Source organism: Coregonus lavaretus, assembly GCF_964263955.1.
Source record: "Coregonus lavaretus genome assembly, contig: HAP1_SCAFFOLD_540, whole genome shotgun sequence".
Classification (NCBI taxonomy): domain Eukaryota; kingdom Metazoa; phylum Chordata; class Actinopteri; order Salmoniformes; family Salmonidae; genus Coregonus; species Coregonus lavaretus.
The window spans coordinates 157,821-177,444 of NW_028158566.1; the positions used below are offsets into that span (position 1 = coordinate 157,821).

At 42.5% G+C, this 19,624-nt stretch overlaps 1 protein-coding gene across 1 annotated transcript; it reads right to left on the reverse strand.

The window, feature by feature from the left end:
• Positions 1-450: 450 nt before the first annotated feature.
• Positions 451-18,486, reverse strand: LOC311123811 (SRSF protein kinase 1-like). Its single transcript, XM_084198040.1, has 15 exons — positions 18,448-18,486; positions 17,681-17,735; positions 10,325-10,461; positions 9,892-10,000; positions 9,616-9,703; positions 9,283-9,477; positions 8,741-8,906; positions 8,571-8,596; positions 8,182-8,428; positions 7,421-7,867; positions 7,082-7,182; positions 6,722-6,829; positions 6,457-6,526; positions 3,261-3,353; positions 451-2,940 (listed from the first exon to the last, which is right to left on the reverse strand). The coding sequence occupies exons 1-15, from the start codon at positions 18,458-18,460 to the stop codon at positions 2,753-2,755; spliced, it is 2,043 nt and encodes a 680-aa protein (XP_084054166.1). The 5' UTR covers positions 18,461-18,486; the 3' UTR covers positions 451-2,752.
• Positions 18,487-19,624: the final 1,138 nt, after the last annotated feature.

Here is a 19,624-nt window from a genome sequence, read left to right on the forward strand (position 1 = left end):
GGCCACACCCTAGGATCAGTTAACAGTACATGGCTGTAATATAGAGCAAGGCAAACTCTTTGGTATTTACACAGAATACTTTATTTTTTCACAACTTCTTCTTTTTGAATGGGGCTCTTATGAACAGATTTGTGTTGAATGTTTTTCAAACATAATATTACTTAATGAAACCCACAAAACATGAGAAAACCAGTCTCCTATCCGATGAGTGATTCAACGGATTCTGAACAAAGTGTCAGGTGATATGGGTTTTACTGATCCGAACGGCAAGACAGTCCTCTAATGCATTTTCCTGTGGACACCTAGAAATAGTTCCGTCAGGAAAGAGAGTGGAGTGCCACCTACAAGTCCGTTTGCCCTATGTGCAACTTCCTAATACAAAACAAACAAAAAAGCCTTACGAGTGAAGGTGTAACACAGAAGTACTCTTCGCCTTAAAGTGAACACAGACACACTAATTACATTTATCAAGAGAAAAACCAAGTTGTATCAAGTTATATGACAGAGATTTTAAAAGTGGTAGAGGGTACTAGAGACTACAGAGGTAGAACAAAACAAGATGGTGGTGGGAATCACAATAACAACAAGTCATCTTACACTACATAACCAAAAGTATGTGGACACCTGCTTGTCCAACATCTCATTCCAAAATCATGGGCATTAATATGGAGTTGGTCCTCCCCTTTGCTGCTATAACAGCCTCCACTCTTCTGGGAAGGCTTTCCACTAGATGTTGGAACATTGCTGCGGGGACTTGCTTCCATTCAGCCACAAAAGCATTAGTGAGGTCGGGCACTGATGTTGGGCGATTAGGCCTGGCTCGCAGTCGGCGTTCCAATTCATCCTCAAAAGGTGTTCGATGGGGTTGAGGTCAGGACTCTGTGCAGGCCAGTCAAGTTCTTCCACACCGATCTCGACAAACCCTTTCTGTATGGACCTCGCTTTGTGCACTGGGGCATTGTCATGCTGAAACAGGAAAGGGCCTTTCCCAAACTGTTGCCACAAAGTTGGAAGCACAGAATCGTCTACAATGTAATTGTATGCTGTAGCAATAAGATTTCCCTTCACTGGAACTAAGGGGCCGTGCCCAAACCATTATTCCTCCTCCACCAAACTTGACAGTTGGCACTATGCATTGGGGCAGGTAGCGTTCTCCTGGCATCCGCCAAACCATGATTTGTCAATCAGACTGCCAGATGGTGAAGCGTGATTCATCACTCCAGAGAACACTGCTCGAGTCCAATGGCGGCGAGCTTTACACCACTCCAGCAGACGCTTGGCATTGCGCTCGGTGATCTTAGGCTTGTGTGCAGCTGCTCGGCCATGGAAACCCCATTTCACGAAGCTCCCGACTAACAGTTATTGTGCGGACGTTGCTTCCAGAGGCAGTTTGGAACTCGGTAGTGAGTGTTGCAACCGAGGACAATTTTTACGCGCTTCAGCACTCAGTGGTCCCGTTCTGTGAGCTTGTGTGGCCTACCACTTAGCAGCTGAGCTGTTGTTGCTCCTAGATGTTTCCACTTCACAATAACAACACTTACAGTTGACCGGGGCAGCTCTAGCATGGCAGAAATTTGACGAACTGACTTGTTGGAAAGGTGGCATCCTATGACGGTGCCACATTGAAAGTCACTGAGCTCTTCAGTAAGGCCATTCTACTGCCAATGTTTGTCTGTCCTCGACTTTATACACCGGTCAACAACGGGTGTGGCTGAAATAAGACCAATCCACTAATTTGAAGTGGTGGGTCCACATACTTGGTATATATAGTGTATATGGGTGAGAAGTGTACGGAGCACAGAATTATGGACCACCAAAATGATTGACCATAAACCAATGTTGCCTAGTAGCTTCTTTAAACACCATCAACAATGAAATAAAAAGGAGAAACAAAGACATATTCCTCCTTGATGATGATGATGGATGATGACAAAAATGTAAGAACACAAACCAAAACAGAAATAAATAATCATCTCAGACGCTTCAATTGGAAAGTGATCTGTTGCAACAAGTCTCTTGTAAGATGTTTAAATTTGCGTCGCAGTGGCCGGATGCCGCCACTGGAGGGCATACATCTAGGGATGTAATTCAGGGACGTGAAACACTACTTTTACATTTTAGTCATTTAGCACAGTGTTTCCCCAACTCCAGTCCTCCAGTATCCACAACTGTACACATTCTTGTTGTAGCCCCAGGTAAGCACACCTGATTCAACTAAATCATCAAGCCCTCAAAGAGTTGCACCAGGTGTGTTTGTCCAGGGCTACAATAATAACGTGTGCTGTTAGGGGTACTGGAGGACTGGAGTTGGGAAACACTGGTTTAGCAGACACTCTTACAGTCGCTCTGGATAACAATGTCTGCTAAACGACTAAAATGTCAAATGTAACATTGCAGATAGAAATGTAATGAAAAGAGCCGACACGATTCCCTATTCTATCTGACAGATGATCATATATCTGTTCGACACCATACATTTTCATCTGAACGTTCAGTAACATTACATGCTCCTGAACATAGCCCCAGGGTTTTACGTCGCAGCGGTTGGACTGTTCCATCACGGGCCGCATTCAGCAGGGCAAAACGTTACGGAACGTTCAGATAGAACTCCTTACTGTAGAACAAACATGCCTCTATGACAAGTAGAAAAACTAGTCATGTCAGCTCCAGTCATTCAAATTAGCTGCAACATTCAAAAACGTTTGCCTACTGAACAGGCTCCAGGTGTTTTGCATTGCGGTACTGGAGGCAGTCACTGTGGGGCGATCCAGGGGTGGCGCAGGCAGTCTGCGGCCGTGGCCCTCTTCTCTGGTACCAGCTCCAGCATGGGGAGGAGGAAGTCAGCGAAACAATCAGCCTCCTCTTTGGGCCACTCGTACTTATCCTGCAGCACCTCTAGTAACCCCCACGGCTTCAGCTTGGTGATGTGCTTCAGGTCACCTAGGGAAGAGAAGTGTTAGAGACAGACGGCACAGTCAGCCTCACAGAGAAAGGTAGAAGGGTTAGACAGAGAGACAGATGGCAGTCAGTCAGTCAGAGACAGCGTTTCACATCACCACAGCACACTAACATGACAAGACTCACCACCATGACACACACACACATCACTCAAGACTGTTACTAAAGCTTTCCTTTAAATGACAGCATACAAGAAAATAAAAAAGATTGGCACTGTGAAATACACGCACAGATGTTTGTGTTTACAACAAAAGGTGTGATAGGTCTTCATTTAAAAACTTTACATAACCACATTGCTTTACCTTTCTTGGTGAAAAAATCCTTGGAATATTTCCCAGCCGTTATGAGTTTGTGTGGGACTTGCCCCAGCAGCTCAATGATCAATGCAATATGGTCTGCTCAGACAAAAAAACAAGAGCAAAAAAAGAGGGAGAAGAGAAGAGGGGAGGACGAGACAAACGACAGATTCATCAGACTTCGTGCGGCAATCACAAGCCCCCCCTGGGTGTAGGGGTCAATCTGACAGCACTTAGAGGAACCCGCCTTTTATTTTGGGGTGTACAACCCTTTTTATTTTGGGGTGTACGACCCCTTTTATTTGGGGTGTATAATCCCTTTTATTTGGAGTGTACGACCCCTTTTATTTTGGGTGTATAACCCCTTTTATTTGGAGTGTATAATCCCTTTTATTTGGAGTGTATAACCCCTTTTATTTTGGGTTTATAAACCATTTTATTTGGGGTGTATAATCCCTTTTATTTGGAGTGTATAACCCCTTTTATTTGGAGTGTATAACCCCTTTTATTTGGAGTGTACGACCCCTTTTATTTGGAGTGTATAATCCCTTTTATTTGGAGTGTATAATCCCTTTTATTTGGAGTGTATAATCCCTTTTATTTGGAGTGTATAATCCCTTTTATTTAGAGTGTATAATCCCTTTTATTTGGAGTGTATAATCCCTTTTATTTGGAGTGTATAACCCCTTTTATTTGGAGTGTATAATCCCTTTTATTTGGAGTGTATAATCCCTTTTATTTGGAGTGTATAATCCCTTTTATTTGGAGTGTATAATCCCTTTTATTTTGGGTGTATAATCCATTTTATTTGGAGTGTATAATCCCTTTTATTTGGAGGGTATAATCCCTTTTATTTTGGGGTGTATAATCCCTTTTATTTTGGGTGTATAATCCCTTTATTTCGGGGTGTATAATCACTTTTATTTTGGGGTGTACAACCCCTTTAACTTCACCTGTAAAACAATACAAAGACACCCGCCTAAAACTAAGTAGAGAACACCCAGACATGACAGAGACTGGATTAAATGTGGTTCTGATTCTACGTAGTATGCTAGTGTTGACATTGGAACGTAGCAGCTGGGTGTTGGGACTCCTGGTGCTGTCAGAGGACCTTGCCTGCTCTACCTCCCCACGTCCCCCAGGGCAGGCCACAGACACAGATTAGCGTACCTCTTCTGGTTAATAAAAATATTAATACAATAAAATCTCCTAGCAGGTTTCCTTTGGACTACAAAGCACTTTCAATGGAAAATCTCAGCTGAACATTCTTTTCAGTCCAAGACTAGGCTTAAAATATCCGGGAAACTGGCCCTTGAAGATTGACTATAGCTGACATATAGGCAGGTAGCATACTGTACGACGTGCTGTAAGCCAACAATTCCTTCTCTTCTATTAATGTATGGCATGACAATGACAGAACAGTTGGCTACAGTAATACATAGGCCCAGGTTAGCTGACATATGCTATAACATAGTGTATCCAGATGGCTATTAAACTACCGTATTTTCCGCACTATAAGGCGCACCGGATTATAAGGCGCACCTTCAATGAATGGCCTATTTTAGAACTGTTTTCATATATAGGGCGCACCGGATTATAAGGCGCATAGAATAGAAGATACTGCAGTCAAACGTTTGACTGGGGTTACGTTATGCATCCACTAGATGGAGCTGTGCTAAAGGGAATGTCAACAAAACAGTCAGATAAAGTCAAACTTTATTAAGCGTTCTGACAACAATTTTGGGGTCTTTATACACACACAAGTGGTGTGGGACTGTGAGTAAGCACAGTACCAGTGTTTACTGACTACGGTAGCTGTAATGCTGCAAGCGGTGCGGCTTTGTAGTTTACCAGTCGAACTGAAACATTTCATTATTATTACATTGTTTTTATTGGTTTTTCATACTGAAACATTTTGACAGAGCGCCTTGAGCGCCGTGTACAACCAGTATGGATCAACCAATTAACCAATTGATCCATATATAAGGTGCTCCGGATTATAAGGCGCACTGTCGTTTTTTGAGAAAATTAAAGGCTTTTAAGTGCGCCTTATAGTGCGGAAAATACGGTAATTAAAATCACTGTAATGGAGTAGCACAGACTGCACCGTTTATTGTCAACTAGACTACTAATCAATATTGTACCATCAAACACATTGCACAGTATTGTACCATCGAATGCACACACCGCCTACTGCAAAAAGCATAACTGTTGGTTTTTAATCATTAATACATTTATAAATATTTAGGACCAACTCAAACCCAAAAGTGATAAGAGAGGTTTTTCACAGTATGCAAACGGTTAACGTCACCAATCCAAAATAGCTCTTCTCTGTAGGCCAGTGCTCTCCAAACCTGTTCCTGGAGAGCCACACTCCCGTAGTTTTTATATTGTCATTTTACCCAATTACGTGATCATGACCTTGTCTCATCACTGGAACTCCCCAACAGGCTCGGGAGAGGCGAAGGTCGAGTCACGCGTCCTCCGAAACATGACACGCCAAACCGTGCTTCTTAACACCAGCTCGCTTAACCCGGAAGCCAGCCGCACCAATGTGTCGGAGGAAACACTGTTCAACTGACGACCGCAGTCAGCCTGCAGGCGCCCGGCCCGCCACAAGGAGTCGCTAGAGCGCGATGAGCCAAGTAAAGCACCCCCGGCCAAACCCTCCCATAAACCGGACGACGCTGGGCCAATTGTGCGCCGCCCTACTGGACTCACGGTCACGGCCGGTAATGACACAGCCTGGGATCGAACCCCAGGCTGTAGTGACGCCGCGACACTGCGATGCAGTGCCTTAGACTGCTGTGCCACTCAGGAGGCCCTCCTGTAGGTTCACTCCAACCATGTTCCTGGACAGCTACCCTCCCGTAGGTTCACTCCAACCCTGTTCCTGGAGAGCTACCCTCCCGTAGGTTCACTCCAACCCTGTTCCTGGAGAGCTACCCTCCCGTAGGTTCACTCCAACCCTGTTCCTGGAGAGCTACCCTCCCGTAGGTTCACTCCAACCCTGTTCCTGGAGAGCTACCCTCCCGTAGGTTTTCACTCCAACCCCAGTTGTAACTAAACTGATTCAGCTGATCAACCAACCAGCTAATTATTAGAATCAAGTACGCAAGATTAGAACAGAGGCAACCTTCTAAAAGTAGACTACTATACATATATTCAAATCAAGCAGAAGAACAAGCGGATGCATAACTACCTTCGTCCCTGGCGTAATCTTCCCCGGAATGGGGCTCAAACAAGTAGTCCCCTGTGGCTAGCTCAAATGCCTGCAGAGAAGGAAAGGACAATAAACAACAAAGGAAGGAAGCAGACACTGTACTGTAGGGAGGAGGATCTTGTCAGGCATTCTAAACAGGATCTCCTTTTTGAATCCCTTCTACGTTCCTTTATTTACTGGTTTTAAAATGTTGGTTTTATTTGAATGTAAAGTGTGTAAGTGGTTCTCTGTTGTCCAGGATTACCATGCAGGCTGTGCTCCATATGTCGGCTGGTGTATTGTAGCCCGACCCTATGAGCACCTCTACAGAACGGTACTGTCTCGTCTGGATGTCTTCTGTAAAGTGCTTGTGCTGCGGAGGAGAGAGAAAGGGGTGAGATGGAGACAGGTCAATGACACTGCTATTGCAGAACTGGGTTCAAATAGTGTTTTTCTTTTTGAATACTTTCCACGTTTGATTGAGCCTGCATGGAGTGGCAGCTGGGGCGGAGTTTAGACTTTTGGGATTATTCCATTGGCAAGCTCAACCAAGCAGGTGGGCGACATGAATGCCGGGAAGACTTAAGCAGGAAATCCCTTAGGTCATCTGCACACAGATACTCACCACCCAGCAGGCGTTCCCCAGGTCTGCTATCTTGACCTTCAGTCTGTCTGCGTTGAGTGGCTCCAGGGGGTTCACCAGGAGGTTCCCTGCTGCTAGTTTGGCTGCATCGAGAGCGAGAGAGAGAGAGAGAGAAACTCAGCAACCAACCATTTCAACACTGATCTGACTGTCAAATAAAAGGAATACAACAACGTACTGCACTAGAGTCGACGCCCGCACCTACATCTAATTAGCATAATCATCCAAAATCCCCAACAAAATCCACCTGTTTAAGACAGAGATATCTGATACCCGTGTTCTCAACATCATGACTGTGTACTCACCGTCCTGTCTACTCACCATCCTTCAGACTCTCCTGTTCTCCTCCATACTGGACGTTCTCCAACACCTCCTCTGTGGCCTCCTTCTCCCCACGACTCCTGTCCTGCGCCTCCTCTGTGACTTCCACTTGACTCCTTTCCTGATTCTTCTCCTCCTCCTCTGGCGATAGCTCCCCCTCCTCCCGGCCACTAAAGCTTGTTGTCTCAGTCTCGGACGCTTTTGTCTTTATTTCAGTCTCAGCCATCTTCCTGGTCAGAGCTCCACTCTCTGGGGTGTCAGGCTCCTCTGTTCCCGGGGACACCAGGCCGTTACACACGGGCTGAAGAAGAGAGCGATCCACTGTTTGGTCTGCGTTACCGTTGTGTTGGTCATGCTCTCTCCACTCTGCTTTCTTCTCTTCCGTTTCATCCTCCTCTTCCTCAGGATGAAGGCCGTTACAGTTCACCTCCGCACCCGCAATGCACTCTGGGTATATGAGAAAATAACATTAGATCTAGTAGGAGGCTGGACTAGTAGTTTCCTTCTAATTAGTCTAATTCTGTGTTGTTCTTAATCCTAATCTTGGAGACCCACTGGGTGTGTAGGCTTTGGTCCCAGCTCAGCTGGTTCAACTAATCAAACACTTGATAATTAGTAGATTAGTTGAATCAGGTGCATCAGTGCTGTGTTGAGGAAAAAGCTGTACAACCCAGTGTGGATCTCCAGGCCCATGATTAAAAAATACTAACGTCCCCTTGAGGGACAATAAAGTTGTATTGAATAGAATTCCAGAAAATCACCTGCTGTGTCTTGGATGGCTACTTCCTGTAAGGAGATCTGTCTGAGAGGAGCACAATATTGCCGCTCCGACTTGGGAGAGACGGGAGACTCTGGGTCCTCCTCCTCTTCATCCTCCTCCTCCTCCTCCTCCCTCCCCGGAGCCTTCTCCATCTCCTCCAGATCCAGAATGCATTTCTCCAACAGCTCCGCCTGACGCTTCTGCTTCTTCTTTAACTTCTTCTTCTTGTTCTTGGACATTTTGGTCGTCTGGAGAGGAAGAGGAAGCAGGCCAGACAGGAGTCAACAGGGTTTACTGAATACAACACTACTGGTTGTGGCTGCAGCAGCACAGCAACACTGAATGGCTAAAATTGTTAGCAGAGACAATGAGTGAAAAGGAGAGACTTACTGCTTTTGGAGCTGGAGCTGTGCTGACTGAAGAGAGAACAGAGCCAAGTCAACATTCTGCTGTACACCACAATTCATATTTTGGTGAACTTTTTCACGAGTGCTGGTGTCGCGCCGTGTCTGCATCTGCACGCGGCGTGTATGGGCGCAGTGCATGGACTTAACCCCTACCTGCGGACCCTGAGGGGGGGGGAGCCCCTGCTTTCTGCCACTCTGTAGCCTCCGCGGCCAGCCTCCTCACGTACGGCTCATTCACCGTCAACAGGATGTTCTCTGGCTTGATGTCTGTGTGGATGATTTTACACTTGGTGTGAAGATAGTCCAGCCCCTGGAGGACCTGCAGAAACACCCGGGGTAACACTAGTGCCATATTGCCATCCATCTTGTTCATTAGTCAAAGAAGTCTGGACATCAATGTCACTTTAGCCAGACACCCTGGGATAGTTTAAGTAGATTAGTAAGACTTTTTTTTTTTTTTTTTTTTAATGGGACTGAAAGTTTTTTTAATTAATCTTTGCAAGGTCAATGAGGTGAAGGATCAGTAGCAGGGTTGGGGCCAATTCCATTTTAATTCATTGCTTTTCAATTAGGAAATAAGGAATCTCAGTTTACTTGCTGAATTGATATGGAATTGACCCCAATCCTGATCAGCAACAAGACATAGGATTAGGTTTGGATAGCCAAGGTATGAGGACTACGCCATGTGTCATTACCTGTCTTATAATGCTCTTGACGCAGGGCAGAGGAAGGCCCTGGTAGTTGGACTTGATGATCCACTTCAGTAGGTGGTACCCCAGCACCTCAAACACCATGCACACATGAGTCCCGTTGATGCCGGAGATCTTGAAGTCATCCAGTAGCTGGACCACCATTTCCCTCTTGGGGTCGTCAGGGTCTGTGTTTCTCACCTACGAACCACAAAAACCCAGGAAATAAAAAAATGTATCAGAACAAATGTCTGAAAGGAGAACAAAGGGAGGGAAGAAAATGAAATATCAGGCTGATGTCAGGCCGATCAGTATGATTGACTCGGAGTTAGCACTCACAGATCTCAGCAGTTTGATCTCATCCACAGCCGTCTCTGTGTAGTGCTCTGCACTCTTCACCACCTTCATAGCCACAAACCTCTTCACCCTACAAAACAGACCGACAGTCAGTCAAGCTGACAGTGTATGTTAAGATTCTGTGCAATATAGGATTATTACAGCAAACTAATTAGGTTTAACAAATACTGCTTCTGGCATTGTGAAGATCTGTTGATCAGAATCTGGTGTGACGCAGTCTCAGGCCTTCACAGACAATGACATGAGAAGTGATCTTACTGGATGTCCCAGGCCAGCCACACAGTGGAGAAGTGTCCCCAGCCCAGCTTCCTGATCACATGGTACCTCCCGTTGAACAGATCTCCTATCTTTACATGGTGATAGCCACCTACACACAGGAGAGGGAGATTAGTGACAGCAGGAAAGCAAACATCATTCAAAGGAGTCATTGGCTCACCCTTGAAGTCCAAAACAACCTAAATAAGCATGTCGATTATTGTAGGCTCCCAAGTTAATATATTACAATTATTAGGACTAATAATGAAATAACATTCTACTTTTACAAAAATCATACAATGAGTTGCTTGACTTTGCGAACTAGCAGCACCCCCCCCCCCCCCCACCATTGCAGTAGTCATCCCCCTCACCCGTGCGCCAGTCACCCGTGCACCAGTCACCCCCCCCCTCACCCTTGCAGCAGTCATCCCCTCACCCTTGCAGTAGTCATTGGGGTCCTCCTGCTCCTCATCATCAGAGCCTAGGATCTCCTCAGGCTCATCTGGCTCCTGGGGAGTGGTCTCTGGCTGGGGCTGCTGCAGGGGTACTGACCCCCTGGGGTGGGCTGGCTGTCTGGATGGAGGACAAGTACAACAATGGTTAGAGGCCTTCTCGTGAGCACTTGGCACAGGCTTTGACAATATTTACCGATACTGTTTAGTGTTCAACTTTTCTCTCTTTCCTTAAATCATTAGAATAACTATTTTCAATAATAGATTTTTATTCACAGAGAATAGTACAAGAAAAAACATTCTGGTATTTCTGGTAGACCTATTACTAATGTATATTACTAACAGCACTAAGATGATCCCTTGTTGTAAAACAGCACAGTATTAGGCATTCCATAACCATAATTCCAGGGATAACATTACATAAAACTTTTTTCCAGAAATGAGTGAGACTTGCATGGGATTTACACTAACATTTTTCATTATTTGTTTTTGGGGGTAGATCAGCTTTAGCACTGCAGATAGATTGTAACTTCCATCAACGTAATTGTCTGCAATGCCCCATATGTTTTTTTTCCCCTCGCACACACACACCTACAAAGACATCCATTTTTATGTAAATAGATACAGTTGGGAGAACAAGTATTTGATACACTGCCGATTTTGCAGGTTTTCCTACTTACAAAGCATGTAGAGGTCTGTAATTTTTATCAAAATTAAGATCAAAAATCCAGAAAATCACATTGTATGATTTTTAAGTAATTAATTTGCATTTTATTAGATTCCGTCTCTCACAGTTGAAGTGTACCTATGATAAAAATTACAGGTCTTGTAAGTAGGAAAACCTACAAAATCAGCAGTGTATCAAATACTTGTTCTCCCAACTGTGTACACACACACACACGTATATATACACACACATATAGTGGTGTGAAAAAGTGTTTGCCCCCTTCCTGATTTCTTATTTGTTTGCATGTTTGTCACACTTAAATGTTTCAGATCAAACAAATTTTAATATTAGTCAAAGATAACACAAATAAAAACAAAATGCAGTTTTGAAATGAGGGTTGTTATTATTAAGGGAAAACAAAATCCAAACCTACATGGCCCTGTGTGAAAAAGTGATTTCCCCCTACAACCTAATAACTGGTTGGGCCACCCTTAGCAGCAACAACTGCAATCAAGCGTTTGCGATAACTTGCAATGAGTCTTTTACAGCGCTGTGGAGGAATTTTGGCCCACTCATCTTTGCAGAATTGTTGTAATTCAGCCACATTGGAGGGTTTTCGAGCATGAACTGCCTTTTTAAGGTCATGCCACAGCATCTCAATAGGATTCAGGTCAGGACTTTGACTAGGCCACTCCAAAGTCTTCATTTTGTTTTTCTTCAGCCATTCAGAGGTGGACTTGCTGGTGTGTTTTGGATCATTGTCCTGCTGCAGAACCCAAGTTCGCTTCAGCTTGAGGTCACGAACAGATGGCTGGACATTCTCCTTCAGGATTTTTTGGTAGACAGCAGAATTCATGGTTCCGTTTATCACAGCAAGTCTTCCAGGTCCTGAAACAGCAAAACAGGCCCAGACCATCACACTACCGCCACCATATTTTACTGTTGGTATGATGTTCTTTTTCTGAAATGCGGTGTAACTTTTACGCTAGATGTAATGGGACACACAACTTCCAAAAAGTTCAACTTTTGTCTCGTCAGTCCACAGAGTATTTTCCCAAAGGTCTTGGGGATCATCAAGATGTTTTCTGGCAAAAATGAGACGAGCCTTAATGTTATTTTTGCTCAGCAGTGGTATTCGTTTTGGAACTCTGCCATGCAGGCCATTTTTGCCCAGTCTCTTTCTTTAGGTGGAGTCATGAACACTGACCTTAACTGAGGCAAGTGAGACCTGCAGCTCTTTGGATGTTGTTGTGGGGTCTTTTGTGACCTCTTGGATGAGTCGTCGCTACGCTCTTAGGGTAAATTTGGTCGGCCGGCCACTCCAGGGAAGGTTCACCACTGTTCCATGTTTTCGCCATTTGTGGATAATGGCTCTCACTGTGGTTCGCTGGAGCCCCAAAGCTTTAGAAATGGCTTTATAACCTTTTCCAGACTGATGGATCTCAATTATTTTCTCTCTCATTTGTTCCTGAATTTCTTTGGATCTCGGCATGATGTCTAGCTTTTGAGGATCTTTTGGTCTACTTCACTTTGTCAGGCAGGTCCTATTTAAGTGACTCCTTGATTGAGAACAGGTGTGGCAGTAATCAGGCCTGGGTGTGGCTAGAGGAATTGAACTCAGGTGTGATAAACCACAGTTGAGTTGTGTTATAACAGGGGGGGCAAACACTTTTTCACACAGGGCCATGTAGGTTTGGATTTAGTTTTCCCTTAATAATAACAACCTTCATTTCAAAACTGCATTTTGTGTTTACTTGTGTTATCTTTGACTAATATTTAAATTTGTTTAATGATCTGAAACATTTAAGTGTGACAAACATGCAAACAAATAACAAATCAGGAAGGGGGCAAACACTTTTTCACACCACTGTACATATACACACACACACACACATATACATACATTCTTTAAAAATATATATTTCCCTTTATTACTTTCCAACCCCACCACCCCTTCCCTAATTGGAGTAAACTAGTGAACACTTAGGCCTCTACTTCCAGCTTATACATACTATATAAATTTTATGGACACAGTCAATTTTACAATAATTCTATTTTGTTTGTTTTTACTCCTGAACTTCCTCTACCCTCAACCTCTCCGATCATTTTCATGATGTCCATCCGGTTTGCTTCTATATGCCATATCTTTCTAACTGTGCTCTTTCACAAAAGCTCTCAACCTATATTCTATATACTTATTATGGACACCTTATGCTTTACATTATTAGTTATCTTGTTGTTATTATTGTTAGTTGTTAATAGTCCCATCCTTCAGCTTCATTCAACACCTCCCATCGATCTCTTAACACCATCCATATAGGATTTCTATTTGCCATATATTTTTCAACTGTACTGTGAAGTTTTACAAAAGTTCTGAACCTTTCTATTCTCATTGTTTCTACAGATTGTAAATTGTAAATAAACATTTTTGCTAAAAGTATTATATTATTGATCGATCCAGGACTATTAGCCTTTCCATTCAAGACGTCTCACAGTAGAGTGACAGCCTTACGTAAGGGATAATGCGTTCTATGGAAAATAATTAACGACCTTCCAATGAGTTGCATTATTTTCCAGAGAACGCATAGAGCCCCAAGTTGATAACCCTTTAATACCATGGCTATAAATTTACATTTAAGTCATTTAGCAGACGCTCTTATCCAGAGCGACTTAAAGGAGCAATTAGGTTTAAGTGCCTTGCTCAAGGGCACGTCGGCAGATTTTTCACCTAGTCGGCTCAGGGATTAGAACCAGCGACCTTTCGGTTACTAGCACAACGCTCTTAACCACTAAGCTACCTGCCACCCCATTTCCCTCTAGAAATGTGATCAACATCCACTGAAGTAGCTAGCAAGTTTACTAGAATAGCTACAGTAGTTGCCTTGGTAACCAAACAAACAGACTTGCTCCTTTAGCTAACCAACCCATCACTCTTAGCTTGCTATTATGAAAATCGAATTCAACAATGCCAATAACATTTTCAATTGGACTTTTGCTTTCAAAAGCAGCTCAAACATAGAACATGTAAGAATGAACTATAGCCATTGAATTCTACCGTGAAATATAATGTGCGTTATAGGGAAATAATGCACGCTCTAGAATGCCCTTCAAGCCAATCAGAAACGAGTATTCAACAATGCTATGGTATGATTAAGTGATAATGCCCGAGAAGCTGGTGTTGAGGATATATTCGTCTCGGGCCGGCAAACCGTGCCAACATATCCTCCAAACACCGGCATCGAGGGCACTCCCACTTTTATACAACGGGTTACCAACATACAGTTGAAGTCAGAAGTTTACATACACTAAGTTGACAGTGCCTTTAAACAGCTTGGAAAATTCCAGAAAATGATGCCATGGCTTTAGAAGCTTCTGATAGGCTAATTGACATCATTTGAGTCAATTGGAGGTGTACCTGTGGATGTATTTCAAGGCCTACCTTACTCAGTGCCTCTTTGCTTGGCATCATGGGAAAATCAAAAGAAAAATCAGCCAAGACCTCAGAAAAGAAATTGTAGACCTCCACAAGTCTGGTTCATCCTTGGGAGCAATTTCCAAACGCCTGAAGGTACCACGTTCATCTGTACAAACAATAGTACGCAAGTATAAACACCATGGGACCACGCAGCCGTCATACCGCTCAGGAAGGGGACGCGTTCTGTCTCCTAGAGATTAACGTACTTTGGTGCGAAAAGTGCAAATCAATCCCAGAACAACAGCAAAGGACCTTGTGAAGATGCTGGAGGAAACAGGTACAAAATTATCTATAGCCACAGTAAAATGAGTCCTATATCGACATAACCTGACAGCATCATGCTGTGGGGGTGCTTTGCTGCAGGAGGGACTGGTGCACTTCACAAAATAGAAGGCATCATGAGGAAGGAAAATTATGTGGATATATTGAAGCAACATCTCAAGACATCAGTCAGGAAGTTAAAGCTTGGTCACAAATGGGTCTTTCAAATGGACAATGACCCCAAGCATACTTCCAAAGTTGTGCCAAAATGGCTTAAGGACAACAAAGTCAAGGTATTGGAGTGGCCATCACAAAGCCCTGACCTCAATCCTATAGACTCAAGTTAAACAATTTAAAGGCAATGCTACCAAATACTAATTGAGTGTATGTAAACTTCTGACCCACTGGGAACGTGATGAAAGAAATAAAAGCTTAAATAAATCATTCTCTACTATTATTCTGTTATTTCACATTCTTAAAATAAAGTGGTGATCCTAACTGACCTAAAACAGGGAATTTTTACTAGGATTAAATGTCAGGAATTGTGAAAAACTGAGTTTAAATGTATTTGGCTAAGGTGTATGTAAACTTCCGACTTAAACTGTATTCAAATAATGATTTACATATTTTCATTAAAAACTTTATTTTTATTATTTTATTCATACCATTTCATCCTTCCACAACATTTAGTCCCGACACAAATCTAAGGTTGCTACCCAAGCCAGCTGGTCGTTCGTTCTATCGGTTCGGTTGCCAGAGACGCGACCCAGTCGTTCGTTCTAATGTTCCATTGCCATACTGGCTGGCAACGTTCTTATCCCTTGCTGGCTAGCTAGCCAACTACAGCTAACTCACAGTCACGTCAAAAAGTGCAGCCAGAATAACAGCAAAGTAGCTGCATTTGCGTTTGTTTAAGCTGTTTTCTAGTGACAATTATTTGGATACATCCATAACAATGAGCTAATGATGCATGATTTCGCCTGGCATAGAAAATGTGCTCACTCGTCAGGACACTGTTGTTCAGCGGAGCTAGCCAACAACACAGTTAACACAATCACTTCAAACGGAAGCTGGAAAGACAGTAAACTAGCTGCACTTAGTTCATTTTTTACCTGTTTTCTATTGATAGTTCTTTGTATATATCCATAAAAACTATGCTGATTCATTTCGACTGGCTGAGAAAAAGCTGCATGCCTGTCGGTCTCGTCCCGACTCCCAACACGTTCATTACTATGGGACAGCTGGAGATCGAATTTCAATAGAAACAATGTTGCAAATGTCAGAGAGACAGACAGCAAGGTTTATACAAATCTCCACAGTTGAAAACTAAATGTAAGTCTAAAAGAAATGTGAGATAATGTCAAGATGCTTTTTATAGTAGAGATCAAGTTTATACATTTCCTGGCTGGACTGATGAGACAGTGGATTGCGCAGTCAGATGGAAATAGGCATTTTAACGTCATAGATTTAGCCAATAGACACCGGCTGGAATGCGGTTTTAACCAATCAGCATTCAGGATTAGACCCACCCCGTTGTACAATCCTCTATAAATAACGTTATTCACACATATACATAGGATGAGTACAGTGTGCTAACCCATTGTTTGGAAGGACAACATTAATTTCGAAGTCATTTTGCTCATGTAATGTTTAAAATGTGATTTATTATTGTGAAAGAGGCCAAACACTTCTATGTTGACAATATATGTCTGATGAGAGGTGCTCTTAAAATGTATTACTATTTTTTGTTTATTTTTTTAATTATACGATTTATCATTGTTTAGGTTGAGCAAAAGCGGGAACTGACTAACTAATAATAACTTAAAGGGCAGGGCATTTTCCTCATCCATAATGTCATGTTTCAGCTGGCCAGTGCTGAGGACTTCTTCATTCTCCTGTTGTTTTAAAATAGCAGCACAGAAGCTAGGCATTACATAACACCGGGCCTACAGAAGGATGTCTGCCATGTGTGACGGCATAGTGTGGGTTGGCTTGGCTGTTGTTGGGTTAAATCACAACAAATCGCAATCCTTTCTATAACTGGATTTACTCAAATAATGTACATCATTCATAACATGTAAAATGGGCGTTAAAGGATTCTTTGAGGTATACTGTTGTTCCGGGCAGGCCCAAGAATCACCAACACTTGTATTTAACTCTGTGCCGGGTCTATTCAAATCTGGCCCTTGAGACCAGTTACACTTCTGATTTACTGTAGACCTGGGACACCAATTAACTATCCGATGGAAACAAAACCCAGAAGTGCTTTGGCGCCCCAGGAGTAGCTCTGCTCTATGCATTCAGATGTCCATATCTACCTTGGATGTGCCATGGTCACATGCACACGCTACCATACACTGGTGTGATGGCAGTTTGTGTCACTATGTAAACATTGATGTTATTAGCTCATGACATTTCCAGATATGTTGCATTCCTTCTATGACTACAGAGAATAGATAAACCAGAGGCTGTTATAGTTCACACACACACTCAAAAGCAAATAATGAATCAACTGCTGCATGAAACAAAGGACAGGTGCAATCTAAAGTCTTTCTAGAAACTTCACACAAATGCATGCATTGCATTTTCTACAACATATCATATACTTTGAGCCTACATAAATAATTAACTGGGTTTTATGTATGTGGTAGAAAACGGATGTACTGACTGACAGGCAACTGACAATACCTTAACAAAAGGGAAATATAAGACATCACGGGTACTGCGACATCAGTACAACTGCCGCAGGTGCAGTCTAGTAGTAATGTGGCTGTCATCGACATACTGTACCACAACGCAGTAAGTCAGTCCGTTTTAGGACCCTACGGAAACTTCATTCAATGCTTATGGTCAAATTAAATACCTGTGTCAGATGTAGCCACGGGTTGTGCAGCGAGACATGCTAACTATGTAACAGTACACTACAGAATTACTCACTTCTTGCTCGACTTCTTCGCTTTCGCCCTCTTCTTCCTTGCTTGAAGTGCTAGAACTGTAATGCAATGAAGAACACATTTATTCAATATCTAGCTAACTATCCCATTACTGGTTAACTAGTCTTTTAGAAGCTATGTTTCCATGTCGTGACTCACTGGATGGAACGTTATGTGCTAGCTAGCTAAGTTAGTTAGCCAAAGACATTTGAAAGCTGGCCAAGGTAGCAAATAAATTAACGTTAGCCACAGTTGTTAGCTAGCTAGCTATTGTCGCAGGAAACAGACACGAATCAAATTGTGGCCGTATTACATAAGTGAGATACTGGTTGAAGATATTCAGTAACGTCCTCTTTTAAAAACAGTAAGAGCCACTGCGATGTTTGGCCAGCTAACGTTAGCTAGCCAGCTTTCGTGCAACCACCACTCACTGAAGATCTGTTAATGCAAATCGTACAAATGTTGCATTATTCCGGCCACGTTTACTCAATTATTTTTTCATGGATAGCACAGGAAATGGACACAGTTAGGAATGGTCTGTAGGGGCAAGGTTGATGGTGCTAACTAGTTAATACTAGCTAGCTGCGCCAATACGTGCCTGGCGTTCAGTTTAGCAGGAGATGCAGTTCCACAAAACATTTCGTACATAAGATTACGTTGATATAATGAACTGTAACTTTAAAAACGACATCAATTTACGTTTGTTAATAATATATTATATTAACAAACAATTGCTTACTGATTAATCTTTTGTATCTTTATGAAGATTACCTTTTCTCTCCATGTTGGTCGGGTAGTTCAGACGTTCGTTCTGCCAGTAGCACAAACGAGGATGTCACTCTCGTATGGCAATGAGGAAACCTTCAAATTAAAAGCCCGCGTTTCACTATTTCAATATCAATAACTGATTTAAATATTTTTAACTTTAATCAAGTATTTTATCAAAACCAAAAAATATGATTTAAAAAAGGCCCAGTGGAGTCAAAATTCTGTTTTTCCTGTGTTTTATGTCATATTGTACACCAGCTGACGAAACTAACACTGTAAAAGTGTGAAAAAAAAGTTGATCAGTGTTATTTCCTAATACAGTGGTTGCAGGTTGAAAATACAATCAACACAGGACCTTCTAAATCAGCAGGTTTGCATGGGTGGTAGTTTCAGCTTTACATGGTGACATCTACATGTGGTAAATTGGTTAATAGACCAATAACACAGAGTTCCAAATCTCTGCCAATAACATGCTCGTTTTCAGTTTTCCCCTCCCCACTCAGCCCACTCTGACAGTCCAAGCAAAATTCTTGCTTGATAAATTGTTTTTTGCTAAAAAAGCTATTTTTGTCAATTTTTAATGGAAATCTATTACAGTAAGGTACTTAATTGTTACCCAGAAATTATTTGAAATTGGTATAAAAAACAAACACATTAGGCCTTTAAGACCAATAATGAAAATTACAATGTTGAGACTGATATGTTAAAAACATTGGTCTGTAGAGAAAAAACCTTACAACAGGGGTGTCAAACGTCCGGCCCGCGGGCCGGATCAGGCCCGCAAACGGGTTTAATCCGGCCCGCGAGATGATTTTGAAAAAAAAGAAAAGAAAAAATTATTTAGGAAAAAAACAAACAAAAAATATTTATTTTTGTAAAGTATAAAAATGCGCTGCAATTTTTCTATAAAAAAAACTGCTGTTCCAATTGAGTCCACTGGATGGCGCAATAGCAATTGTGTTAAGCAAGCAAACTGTTTATACCGGGGCAGAGCAAGTAGGTCAAGCACGTGCAGCCAATGAGCTACTTTGTTTTGCCCGCGATATTTATTACGGCTTCTACTTTTAACATTATGTGCTTTGGCACCCTCATTGCCCCAATATGTCTCTGTCAAAAAAGAGAAAAGTGGACGCAGAGTGCAGAGTGTTCCAAGAAAAATTGTCATCCTATTTATTCACGG